This window comes from Oncorhynchus gorbuscha, linkage group LG14 (assembly GCF_021184085.1).
Source record: "Oncorhynchus gorbuscha isolate QuinsamMale2020 ecotype Even-year linkage group LG14, OgorEven_v1.0, whole genome shotgun sequence".
NCBI classification, from domain to species: domain Eukaryota; kingdom Metazoa; phylum Chordata; class Actinopteri; order Salmoniformes; family Salmonidae; genus Oncorhynchus; species Oncorhynchus gorbuscha.
Genome location: NC_060186.1, coordinates 82,612,401 through 82,625,762, shown reverse-complemented (window position 1 = coordinate 82,625,762; position 13,362 = coordinate 82,612,401). Strand labels below are relative to the sequence as shown.

The window sequence follows — 13,362 nt, the reverse complement described above, 5'->3', positions numbered from 1 at the left end:
AAGGGGATCAGGGAGAGGAGAAGGGGATCATCAGGAGAGGAGAAGGGGATCAGGGAGAGGAGAAGGGGATCAGGGAGAGGAGAAGAGGATCAGGGAGAGGAGAAGGGATCAGGGAGAGGAGAAGATGAGAAGAGGAGAAGAGGATCAGGGAGAGGAGATCAGGGAGAGGAGAAGGGGATCAGGGAGAGGAGAAAAGGGTTAGGGAGAGGAGAAGATGATCAGGGAGAGGAGAAGATGATCAGGGAGAGGAGAAGAGGATCAGGGAGAGAAGAGAAGATGATCAGGGAGAGGAGAAGAGGATCAGGGAGAGAAAAGAGAAGAGGATCAGGGAGAGGAGAAGGGGATCAGGGAGAGGAGAAGAGGATCAGGGGGGAGAAGAGAGAAGAATGAGTCAGGGAGAGGAGAAGAGGATCAGGGAGAGGAGAAGATGAGAAGAGGAGAAGAGGTTCAGGGAGAGGAGAAGAGGGAATCAGGGAGAGGAGAAGAGGATCAAGAGGGAGAGGATCATGGAGAGGAGGAGAGGAGCAGGGAGAGGAGGAGAGGATCATGGAGAGGAGGAGAGGAGCAGGGAGAGGAGGAGAGGATCATGGAGAGGAGAAGAGGATCAGGGAGAGGATGAGAGGATCATGGAGAGGAGGAGAGGAGCAGGGAGAGGAGAAGAGGATCAGGGAGAGGAGAAGAGGGACATTTTAAAAGGGTTACTTCGGGATTTTGGCAATGAGGAAAAAACTTGCCGATACCATTTTGATGTATCTGAGTGCAGTTTGAAGGAAATAGTATTAACACAATGACTGGATGTCTATGGGGATACAATCATAGCATGCTAGCAGACACCCATAGACGTCCAGTCAATTAATCATAGCATGCTAGCAGACACCCATAGACGTCCAGTCAATTAATCATAGCATGCTAGCAGACACCCATAGACGTCCAGTCAATTAATCATAGCATGCTAGCAGACACCCATAGACGTCCAGTCAATTAATCATAGCATGCTAGCAGACACCCATAGACTTCCAGTCATTGCTCTAACGCTAGTTAGCACTGGCTCATGTAACATCCTCCATTACGGGACAAAGAGACATAAACATTCACATGGTATTCACATGGTATTCACATGGTATTCACATGGTATTCACATGGTATTCACCATGTTCATCGGGCTCTGGGGACAGAGACAAAAGGGCCTCATTGCCAAAATCAGGAAGTATGCCTTTAAGGACACTGGCCAGTTGGACTTGTAGACCGGCATGGTGATGGGGACATTTTATACACCTACGATTCTCACCTCAATCTGATGATGTAGGACATTTGTGAAATATGTACCTGGGCAGGTCTGAGTGTTTGTACCTGGGCAGGTCTGAGTGTTTGTACCTGGGCAGGTCTGAGTGTTTGTACCTGGGCAGGTCTGAGTGTTTGTACCTGGGCAGGTCTGAGTGTTTGTACCTGGGCAGGTCTGAGTGTTTGTACCTGGGCAGGTCTGAGTGTTTGTACCTGGGCAGGTCTGAGTGTTTGTACCTGGGCAGGTCTGAGTGTTTGTACCTGGGCAGGTCTGAGTGTTTGTACCTGGGCAGGTCTGTGTGTTTGTACCTGGGCAGGTCTGAGTGTTTGTACCTGGGCAGGTCTGTGTGTTTGTACCTGGGCAGGTCTGTGTGTTTGTACCTGGGCAGGTCTGTTTGTTTGTACCTGGGCAGGTCTGAGTGTTTGTACCTGGGCAGCAGGTCTGTGTGTTTGTACCTGGGCAGGTCTGTGTGTTTGTACCTGGGCAGGTCTGTGTGTTTGTACCTGGGCAGGTCTGTGTGTTTGTACCTGGGCAGGTCTGTGTGTTTGTACCTGGGCAGGTCTGTGTGTTTGTACCTGGGCAGGTCTGTGTGTTTGTACCTGGGCAGGTCTGTGTGTTTGTACCTGGGCAGGTCTGTGTGTTTGTACCTGGGCAGGTCTGTGTGTTTGTACCTGGGCAGGTCTGTGTGTTTGTACCTGGGCAGGTCTGTGTGTTTGTACCTGGGCAGGTCTGTGTGTTTGTACCTGGGCAGGTCTGTGTGTTTGTACCTGGGCAGGTCTGTCCCTTCCACGGAGGTCAACACATATTTAGTCATGTGACTGTGGAAAGACTCAGGTTCTGACTTCAGAGAGTCAAATAGAGCCAAGGTGTCCACACGACCCTCGATGTCCTTGGTAGAGAGACTGAGGAGGAGGAGGAGAGGGGGAGGAGGAGGGGACAAATATTAGAGACAAATATTTCCCTCAGATTACACAGACCCACAAACAAATCCAATCTTGATAAAGTCCCATATCTACTGGGTGAAATTCCACAGTGTTGCATCACAGCAGCAAGATGTGTGACCTGTTGCCTCAAGAAAAGGGCAACCAGTGAAGAACAAACACCATTGTAAATACAACCCATATTTATGTTGATTTATTTTCCCTTTTGTACTTTAACTATTTGTACATCGTTACAACACTGTATAAAGACATAATATGACGTTTGAAATGTCTATTCTGTATGTGTAATGTTCACTGTTAATTGTTATTGTTTATGTCACTTTATATATTATCTACCTCACTTGCTATGTTAACACATGTTTCCCATGACATTAAAGACCCTGAAATAGACACAGAGAGAGACAGAGAAGGTGTGTGTGTTGTGGTGTGTGTGTGTGGTGTGGTGTGGTGTGGTGTGTGTGTGGTGTGGTGTGTGTGTGGTGTGTGTGGTGTGTGTGTGGTTTGGTGTGTGGTGTGTGTGTGGTTTGGTGTGGTGTGTGTGTGGTTTGGTGTGGTTGTGTGGTTTGGTGTGGTGTGTGTGGTGTGTGTGGTGTGGTTGTGTGTGTGGTGTGGTGTGTGTGTGGTGTGTGTGGTGTGGTGTGTGTGTGGTTTGGTGTGGTGTGGTGTGTGGTGTGTGTGTGGTTTGGTGTGGTGTGTGTGGTGTGGTGTGTGGTTTGGTGTGGTGTGTGTGGTGGTGTGTGTGTGGGTGTGGTGTGTGTGTGGTTTGGGTGGTGTGGTGTGGTGTGGTGTGTGTGGTGTGTGTGTGTGTGTGTGTGTGTGTGTGTGGTGTGTGGTGTGTGGTGTGTGGTGTGTGTGGTGTGTGGTGTGTGTGGTGTGTGTGTGGTGTGTGTGCTGTGTGGGGGGTGTGGTGTGTGTGGTGTGTGTGTGGTGTGTGTGCTGTGTGGTGTGTGTGGTGTTTGTGGTGTTTGTGGTGTGTGTGTGTGTGTGTGTGTGTGTGTGTGTGTGTGTGTGTGTGTGTGTGTGTGTGTGTGTGTGTGTGTGTGTGTGTGTGTGTGTGTGTGTGTGTGTGTGTGTGTGTGTGTGTGTGTGTGTGTGTGTGTGTGTGTGTGTGTGTGTGTGTGTGTGTGTGTGTGTGTCTTACCCGCTGTCAGTGAAGAGGAACTCCAGGTGAGTCATATAGATGTCCCAGAGGGGGATGCTGTAGCGCTGGGCGAGAGACAGACTGATCCTCCACACGCTGTCATCCAGGGTCCTGCAACACATCAAACTTCAGGAAAACCAGGTCATTTTGGTAAAAATCACTTTAACTACCTGTCCTCCCTACTCACTCAGTCAGACCCAGTATGGTCTGTTTCTTGTAGTGTGTGTCGGAACCGAATCGTCTTATGTCGACCCCACGTCCCAGCCCCTGCAACACCTGGGCCTGCGTCAGGTCTGTCAGACGCTCGTTATACACCTGGAGCTGGCCAATCAACTCCTCCACGTCCGCTGGCCAATCAGAATGGGCCGTCACGTGCTGGGTGACCAATCGGATCAGCTCCTTGGGGTCGGCCTGAGTAAGAAACAGATCAAATGCAGCCTTCCTCAGTCACACAGCCTCTCCAGGCAAGTCACAAAAAGACATCGGGCTAAATTCATTCAAAAAGAAATTGTAAATATGACACCTTCATATTAGTGAATTCAGCTTTCAGCCACATCTGTTGCTGACTGGTGTATAAAATCTAGCACATGGCCATGCAATCTCCATAGACAAACATTGTCTTTAATATTGCAGATGTGTGTGTGTGTGTTCCATCAATGTAATTGTCTGCATTTTTTCCAATCCCCCCCCCCCATATACATTTTAAATATGGAGAAATACAAAACACACATATATATATATATACATATACATATACACACAAATATTTATGTCTATTATATATATGCATGTACAGTGGGGCAAACAGTATTTAGTCAGCAACCAATTGTGCAAGTTCTCCCACTTAAAAAGATGAGAGAGGCCTGTAATTTTCATCATAGGTACACTTCAACTATGACAGACAAATGAGAAAAAAAATCCAGAAAATCACATTGTCGGATTCTTTATTTTTCTGGCTCTCACAGACCTGTAACTTCTTTAAGAGTCTCCTCTGTCCTCCACTCGCTCTTGAAAAACGAGTTTTAATGACTCCAACATAAGTGTTTGTAAACTTCCGACATCCACACAGTACCAGTCAAACGTTTTAGAAAAAACCTACTAATTCAAGAGTTTGTCATTTGAACTATTTTCTACATTGTAGAATATTGAAGACATCAAAACTATGAAATAACACATATGGAATCATGGAGTAATCAGAGAAGTGTTAAATCAAAATATATTTTATATATTTTAGATTCTTCAAAGTAGCCACCCGTTGCCTTGACAGCTTTGCACACTCTTGGCATTCTCTCAACCAGCTTCATGAGGTAGTCACCTGGAATGCATTTCAATTAACAAGAACAGCTCAAATAAGCAAAGAGAAACGACAGTCCATCATTGCCATAAGACATGAAGGTCAGTCAATACGGAACGTTTCGAGAACGCAAGTGAAGTTGCAAAAACCATTAAGCACGATGAAAACCGTCTCTCATGAGGACCGCCACAGGAAAGGAAGACCCAGAGTTACCTCTGCTGCAGAGGATAAGTTCATTAGAGTTACCTGGCTCTCATGAGGACCGCCACAGGAAAGGAAGACCCAGAGTTACCTCTGCTGCAGAGGATAAGTTCATTAGAGTTACCTGTCTCTCATGAGGACCGCCACAGGAAAGGAAGACCCACAGTTACCTCTGCTGCAGAGGATAAGTTAATTAGAGTTACCTGTCTCTCATGAGGACCTCCACAGGAAAGGAAGACCCACAGTTACCTCTGCTGCAGAGGATAAGTTAAAGTTACCAGCCCATAAATTGCAGCCCAAATAAAAGCTTTTGAGGTCAAGTAACAGACATCAACTGTTCAGAGGAGACTGTGTGAATCAGGCCTTCATGGTCGAAATGCTGCAAAGAAACCACTACTAAAGGACACCAATAAGAAGAAGAGACTTGTCTCATTCATTGGTCTGATGAATCCAAATGTGATATTTTTGGTTCCAACCGCCGTGTCTTTGTGAGATGCAGAGTAGGTGAATGGATGATCTCCGCACGTGTGGTTCCCACCGTGAAGCATGGAGGAGGTGGTGTGTGGTTCCCACCGTGAAGCATGGAGGAGGTGGTGTGTGATTCCCACCGTGAACCATGGAGGAGGAGGTGTGTGGTTCCCACCGTGAAGCATGGAGGAGGAGGTGTGTGGTTCCCACCGTGAAGCATGGAGGAGGTGGTGTGATGGTGCTTTGCTAGTGACACTCTGCTATTTATTTAGACCACACTTAACCAGCATGGTTACCACAGCGTTCTGCAGTGATCCATCTGGTTGCGCTTAGTGGGATTTGTTTTTCAACAGGACAATGACCCAACACACCTCCAGGCTGAGTAAGAGCTATTTGACCAAGGAGAGTGGAGTGGAGTGCTGCATAAGATGACCACAAACCAATTGAGATGGTTTGGGATGAGTTGGACCGCAGAGTGAAGGAAAAGCAGCCAACAGGTGCTCAGCATATGTGGGAACTCCTTCAAGACTGTTGGAAAAGCATTCCTCATAACGCTTGAGAGAATGCCAAGAGTGTGCAAAGCTGTCATCAAGGCAAAGGGTGACTACTTTGAAGAATCTCAAATATATTTTGATTCGACATGATCCCACATGTGTTATTTGATGTAAAAACTATTATTCTACAATGAAGAAAATAGTAAAAAGAAAAACTGGAATGAGGTGTCCTAACTTTTGACTGGTACTGTACATCACGTCTAACTAAATACAACAACACTTTTACTTTCACCATAGCAACCTACTCTCTCTTCCCTCTCCTCATCATCTATTTCTCTCTCCCCCATTGTTGTGTAAAACTGTCACAATATAAAGATGTGTGAGAGCCACACAGAGCAACGTCAAGAAAAATGAGGTGTCAGAAATACCAAATGTTTCATCTAATACTGAAAGAGTTTAAATATAAACCCTACATGATCAAAAGTATGTGGACCACAGGACCACAACCCACTACTGGGAGGGAACAGGACCACAACCCACTACTGGGAACAGGACCACAACCTACTACTGGGAACAGGACCACAACCCACTACTGGGAGGGAACAGGACCACAACCCACTACTGGGAAGGAACAGGACCACAACCCACTACTGGGAACAGGACCACAACCTACTACTGGGAGGGAACAGGACCACAACCCACTACTGGGAGGGAACAGGACCACAACCCACTACTGGGAACAGGACCACAACCCACTACTGGGAGGGAACAGGACCACAACCCACTACTGGGAGGGAACAGGACCACAACCCACTACTGGGAGGGAACAGGACCACAACCCACTACTGGGAGGGAACAGGACCACAACCCACTACTGGGAGGAACAGGACCACAACCCACTACTGGGAGGGAACAGGACCACAACCCACTACTGGGAGGGAACAGGACCACAACCCACTACTGGGAGGGAACAGGACCACAACCCACTACTGGGAGGGAACAGGACCACAACCCACTACTGGGAGGGAACAGGACCACAACCCACTACTGGGAGGGAACAGGACCACAACCCACTACTGGGAGGGAACAGGACCACAACCCACTACTGGGAACAGGACCACAACCCACTACTGGGAACAGGACCACAACCCACTACTGAACGATCTGAGAGACAAGGCAAGAAGGGCATTCTATGCCATCAAAAGGAACATAAATTTCAACATACCAATTAGGATTTGGCTAAAAATACTTGAATCAGTTATAGAACCCATTGCCCTTTATGGTTGTGAGGTCTGGGGTCCGCTCACCAACCAAGATTTCACAAAATGGGACAAACACCAAATTGAGACTCTGCATGCAGAATTCTGCAAAAATATCCTCCGTGTACAACGTAGAACACCAAATAATGCATGCAGAGCAGAAATAGACCGATACCCACTAATTATCAAAATCCAGAATAGAGACGTTCAATTCTACAACCACCTAAAAGGAAGCGATTCCCAAACCTTCCATAACAAAGCTATCACCTACAGAGTGATGAACCTGGAGGAGTCCACTAAGCAAGCTGGTCCTGGGGCTCTGTTCACAAACACACCCTACAGAGTCCCAGGACAGCAGCACAATTAGACCCAACCAAATCATGAGAAAACAAAAAGATAACTACTTGACACATTGGAAAGAATTGCCAAAAAAACAGAGCAAACTAGAATGCTATTTGGCCCTAAACAGAGAGTACACAGTGACAGAATACCTGACCACTGTGACTGACCCAAAATTAAGGAAAGCTTTGACTATGTACATACTCAGTGAGCATAGCCTTGCTATTGAGAAAGGCCGCCGTAGGCAGACATGACTCTCAAGAGAAGACAGGCTATGTGCTCACTGCCCACAAAATGAGGTGGAAACTGAGCTGCACTTCCTAACCTCCTGCCCAATGTATGACCATATTAGAGAGACATATTTCCCCCCAGATCACACAGATCCACAAAGAATTCGAAAACAAATCCAATTTTGATAAACTCCCATATCTACTGGGTGAAATTCCACAGTGTGCCACCACAGCAGCAATATTTGTGACGTGTTGCCACGAGAAAAGGGCAACCAGTGAAGAACAAACACCGTTGTAAATACAACCCATATTTATGCTTATTTATTTTATCTTATGTCCTTTAACCATTTGTACATTGTTAAAACACACACACACACTGCTAAAAAAAATAAAGGGAACACTAAAATAACACATCCTAGATCTGAATGAATGAAATATTCTTATTAAATACTTTTTTCTTTACATAGTTGAATGTGCTGACAACAAAATCACACAAAAATTATCAATGGAAATCAAATTTATCAACCCATGGAGGTCTGGATTTGGAGTCACACTCAAAATTAAAGTGGAAAACCACACTACAGGCTGATTCAACTTTGATGTAATGTCCTTAAAACAAGTCAAAATGAGGCTCAGTAGTGTGTGTGGTCTAGCATTGTCTTGCATTAGGAGGAACCCAGGGCCAATCGCACCAGCATATAGTCTTACAAGGGGTCTCATCTCGGTACCTAATGGCAGTCAGGCTACCTTAACCTTAACATTAGAAGCCTCCTCCCTAAGTTTGTTCTATTCACTGCTTTAGCACACTCTGCCAACCTAGCTGTGTCTGAATCCTGGCTTAGGAAGACCACCAAAAATTCAGAAATTTTAATTCCAAACTACAAAATTTTCAGACAAGATAGAACTGCCAAAGGAGGCGGTGTTGCAATCTACTGCAAAGATAGCCTGCAGAGTTCTGTCCTACTATCCAGGTCTGTACCCAAACAATTTGAACTTCTACTTTTAAAAATCCATCTCTCTAAAAACAAGTCTCTCACCGTTGCCGCCTGCTGTAGACCACCCTCTGCCCCCAGCTGTGCTCTGGACACCATATGTGAACTGATTGCCCCACATCTATCTTCAGAGTTCGTACTGTTAGGTGAGCTAAACTGGGACATGCTCAACACCCCAGCCATCCTACAATCTAAACTTGATGCCCTCAATCTCACAAAAATTATCAATGAACCTACCAGGTACCTCCTTAAAGCCTTAAACACGGGCACCCTCATAGATATCATCCTAACCAACTTGCCCTCTAAATACACCTCTGCTGTCTTCAACCAAGATCTCAGCGATCACTGCCTCATTGCCTGCATCCGTAATGGGTCAGCGGTCAAACGACCTCCACTCATCACTGTCAAACGCTCCCTGAAACACTTCAGCGAACAGGCCTTTCTAATCGACCTGGCCGGGGTATCCTGGAAGGATATTGATCTCATCCCGTCAGTAGAGGATGCCTGGATATTTTTTTTTTAAATGCCTTCCTAACCATCTTAAATAAACATGCCCCATTCAAGAAATTTAGAACCAGGAACAGATATAGCCCTTGGTTCTCCCCAGACCTGACTGCCCTTAACCAACACAAAAACATCCTATGGCGTTCTGCATTAGCATCGAACAGCCCCCGTGATATGCAGCTGTTCAGGGAAGCTAGAAACCATTATACACAGGCAGTTAGAAAAGCCAAGGCTAGCTTTTTCAAGCAGAAATTTGCTTCCTGCAACACTAACTCAAAAAAGTTCTGGGACACTGTAAAGTCCATGGAGAATAAGAGCACCTCCTCCCAGCTGCCCACTGCACTGAAGATAGGAAACACTGTCACCACTGATAAATCCACCATAATTGAGAATTTCAATAAGCATTTTTCTACGGCTGGCCATGCTTTCCACCTGGCTACCCCTACCAACAGCACTGCACCCCCAACAGCAACTCGCCCAAGCCTTCCCCATTTCTCCTTCTCCCAAATCCGTTCAGCTGATGTTCTGAAAGAGCTGCAAAATCTGGACCCCTACAAATCAGCCGGGCTAGACAATCTGGACCCTTTCTTTCTAAAATGATCTGCCGAAATTGTCGCCACCCCTATTACTAGCCTCTTCAACCTCTCTTTTGTGTCGTCTGAGATTCCCAAAGATTGGAAAGCAGCTGCGGTCATCCCGCTCTTCAAAGGGGGGGACACTCTTGAACTAAACTGCTACAGGCCTATATCTATCCTACCATGCCTTTCTAAGGTCTTCGAAAAGCCAAGTCAACAAACAGATTACCGACCATTTCGAATCTCACCATACCTTCTCTGCTATGCAATCTGGTTTCAGAGCTGGGGGTGCACCTCAGCCACGCTCAAGGTCCTAAACGATATCTTAACCACCATCGATAAGAAACATTACTGTGCAGCCGTATTCATTGATCTGGCCAAGGCTTTCGACTCTGTCAATCACCACATCCTCAACAGCAGACTCGACAGCCTTGGCTTCTCAAATGATTGCCTCGCCTGGTTCACCAACTACTTCTCTGATAGAGTTCAGTGTGTCAAATCGGAGGGTCTGCTGTCCGGACCTCTGGCAGTCTCTATGGGGGTGCCACAGGGTTCAATTCTTGGACCGACTCTCTTCTCTGTATACATCAATGAGGTCGCTCTTGCTGCTGGTGAGTCCCTGATCCACCTCTACGCAGACGACACCATTCTGTATGTTAAATAAAGGTGAAATAAAACATTTTAAAAAATACCTCTGCACATAGAGGGCTGTGCGGCCCACCAAAGAAATGCCACCCCACACCATGACTGACCCACCGCCAAACCGGCCATGCTGGAGGATGTTGCGGGCAGCAGAACATTCTACACGTCGTCTCCAGACTCTGTCACGTCTGTCACGTGTGCTCAGTGTGAACCTGCTGTCATCTGTGGATAGCACAGGGCGCCAGTGGCGAATTTGCCAATCTTGTTGGGCTGTAAGCACAACCCCCACCTGCACAACCCCCACCTGTTGACATCAGGCCCTCATACCATCCTCATGGAGTCTGTTTCTGACCGTTTGAGCAGACACATGCACATCTGTGGCCTACTGGAGGTCATTTTGCAGGGCTCTGGCAGTGCTCCTCCTGCTCCTCCTTGCAAAAGGCGGAGGTAGCGGGCCTGCTGCTGGGTTGTTGCCCTCCTACGGCCTCCTCCACATCTCCTGATGTACTGGCCTGTCTCCTGGTAGCGCCTCCGTGCTCTGGACACTACGCTGACAGACACAGCAAACCTTGCCACAGCTCGCATTGATGTGCCATCCTGGATGAGCTGCACTACCTGAGCCACTTGTGTGGGTTGTAGACTCCGTCTCATGCCACCACTAGAGTGAAAGCACCGCCAGCATTCAATCACCACCTTCCGGAGACACCTGAAACCCCACCTCTTTAAGGAATACCTAGGATGGTTAATTGCCTAATCCCTCTCTACCCCATTTGCCCCATAAGTTTTAGATGCACTATTGTTAAGTGACTGTCCCACTGGATCACCCCACCCCCTAAGTTTTAGATGCACTATTGTTAAGTGACTGTCCCACTGGATGTCATAAGGTGAATGCACTTTTGTTTATCATCTCGCTCTGGATAAGAGCGTCTGCTAAATGACTTAAATGTAAATGTAAATGTAAAAGTGACCAAAACATCAGCCAGGAAGCATAGGAACTGAGAAGTGGTCTGTGGTCCCCACCTGCAGAACCACTCCTTTATTGGGGGTGTCTTGAACATAATTGCCTATAATGTCCACCTGTTGTCTATTCCATTTGCACAACAGCATGTGAAATTTATTGTCAATCAGTGTTGCTTCCTAAGTGGACAGTTTGATTTCTCAGAAGTGTGATTGACTTGGAGTTACATTGTGTTGTTTAAGTGTCCCTTTATTTTTTTGAGCAGTGTATATATATATATATATATAATAAGACATTTGTAATGTCTTTATTGTTTTGAAACTTCTGTATGTGTAATGTTTACTGTTCATTTTTATTGTTTATTTCACTTTTGTATATCATCTACCTCACGTGCTTTGGCAATGTTAACAGATGTTTCCCATGCCAATAAAGCCCTTCGAATTGAATATAATTGAGAGACAGAGAGAGAGACAGAGAGAGAGATTCAGAGAGAGAGAGAATACCAGAGAGACAGACCTACACAGAGAGACCACTGATAAACAACCCCTAGAGAGAATACCAGAGAAACAACAGACACAGAGAGACAGAGAGAGAGACAGAGACAGAGAAAGTGCAGCATGCCAGTGTGTGAGTTCCAGTGTGTGAGTGCCAGTGAAAACCACTGATAAACAACGTGCCAGTGTGACAAACAACCCCTGAGTGCCAGTGTAAACAACAACCCCTACCACAGTAAAGACAATCCTGTCTCATCAAGAAGGAGCAGCTTAAGAACAGAACAAAGAACTGGCAACCCCTTCCACCACAGAATACCACTGATAAACAACCCCTACCACCACAGAATACCACTGATAAACAACAACCCCTACCACCACAGAATACCACTGATAAACAACAACCCCAACCCCTGCTAGCCTCTCTACACTGGCTTCCTGTCAAAGCAAGGGCTGATTAAGGTTTTACTGCTAACCTACAAAGCATTACATGGGCTTGCCACCTATCTCTCTGATTTGGTTCTGCCTTACATACCTACACGTACGCTATGGTCACAAGATGCAGGCCTCCTTACTGTCCCTAGAATTTCTAAGCAAACAGCTGGAGGCAGGGCTTTCTCCTATAGAGCTCCATTTTTATGGAACGGTCTGCCTACCCATGTCAGAGACGCAAACTCGGTCTCAACCTTTAAGTCTTTACTGAAGACTCATCTCTTCAGTGGGTCATATGATTGAATGTATTCTGGCCCAGGAGTGTGAAGGTGAACGGAAAGGCTCTGGAGCGACGAACCCCCGTTGCTGTCTCTGCCTGGCCGGTTCCCCTCTGTCCACTGGGATTCTTTGCCTCTTACCCTATTACAGGGGCTGAGTCACTGGCTCACTGGGGCTATTTCATACCGTCCCTAGGAGGGGTGCGTAACTTGAGTGGGTTGAGTCACTGATGTGATCTTCCTGTCCGGGTTGGCGACCCCCTTGGGTTGTGCCGTGACGGAAATCTTTGTAGGCTATACTCGGCCTTGTCTCAGGATGGTAAGTTGGTGGTTGAAGATATCCCTCTAGTGGTGTGAGGGCGGTGCTTTGGCAAAGTGGGTGGGGTTATATCCTTCCTGTTTAGCCCTGTCCGGGGGTGTCCTCGGATGGGGCCACAGTGTCTCCCGTCCCCTCCTGTCTCAGCCTCCAGTATTTATGCTGCAGCAGTTTTTGTGTTGGGGGGCTAGGGTCAGTTTGTTATATCAGGAGTACATCTCCTGCATTATCCAGTGTCCTGTGTGAATTTAATTATCTCTCTCTCTCAGGACCTGTGCCCTAGGACCATCCCTCAGGACTACCTGACCTGATGACTCCTAGCTGTCCCCAGTACACCTGGCCGTGCTGCTGCTCCAGTTTCAACTGTTCTGCCTGCAGCTATCACTTTCAACAATGTAGAACCCCGTAGGTCCATTTCATACGACACTATCAACAACGTAGAACCCCGTAGGTCTGTTTTATGGACCGTTTTGGGAAGCTTAGCTCATTAAACACCACACCTATGGCTATAGTAGTAGGCTGAAC

At 46.8% G+C, this 13,362-nt stretch overlaps 1 protein-coding gene across 2 annotated transcripts in view; it reads right to left on the bottom strand.

The window, feature by feature from the left end:
* nbas (NBAS subunit of NRZ tethering complex) overlaps positions 1-13,362 on the bottom strand; it is a 284,978-nt gene that overhangs the window by 100,731 nt on the left and 170,885 nt on the right. For both annotated transcript variants that reach the window (XM_046299129.1, XM_046299130.1), the window contains exons 41-43: positions 3,552-3,775; positions 3,365-3,475; positions 2,050-2,184 (exon numbers count right to left, since the gene is read on the bottom strand). In XM_046299129.1, coding sequence (XP_046155085.1) covers positions 2,050-2,184; positions 3,365-3,475; positions 3,552-3,775 — 470 coding nt within the window. The remainder of the gene's footprint in view (positions 1-2,049; positions 2,185-3,364; positions 3,476-3,551; positions 3,776-13,362) is intronic.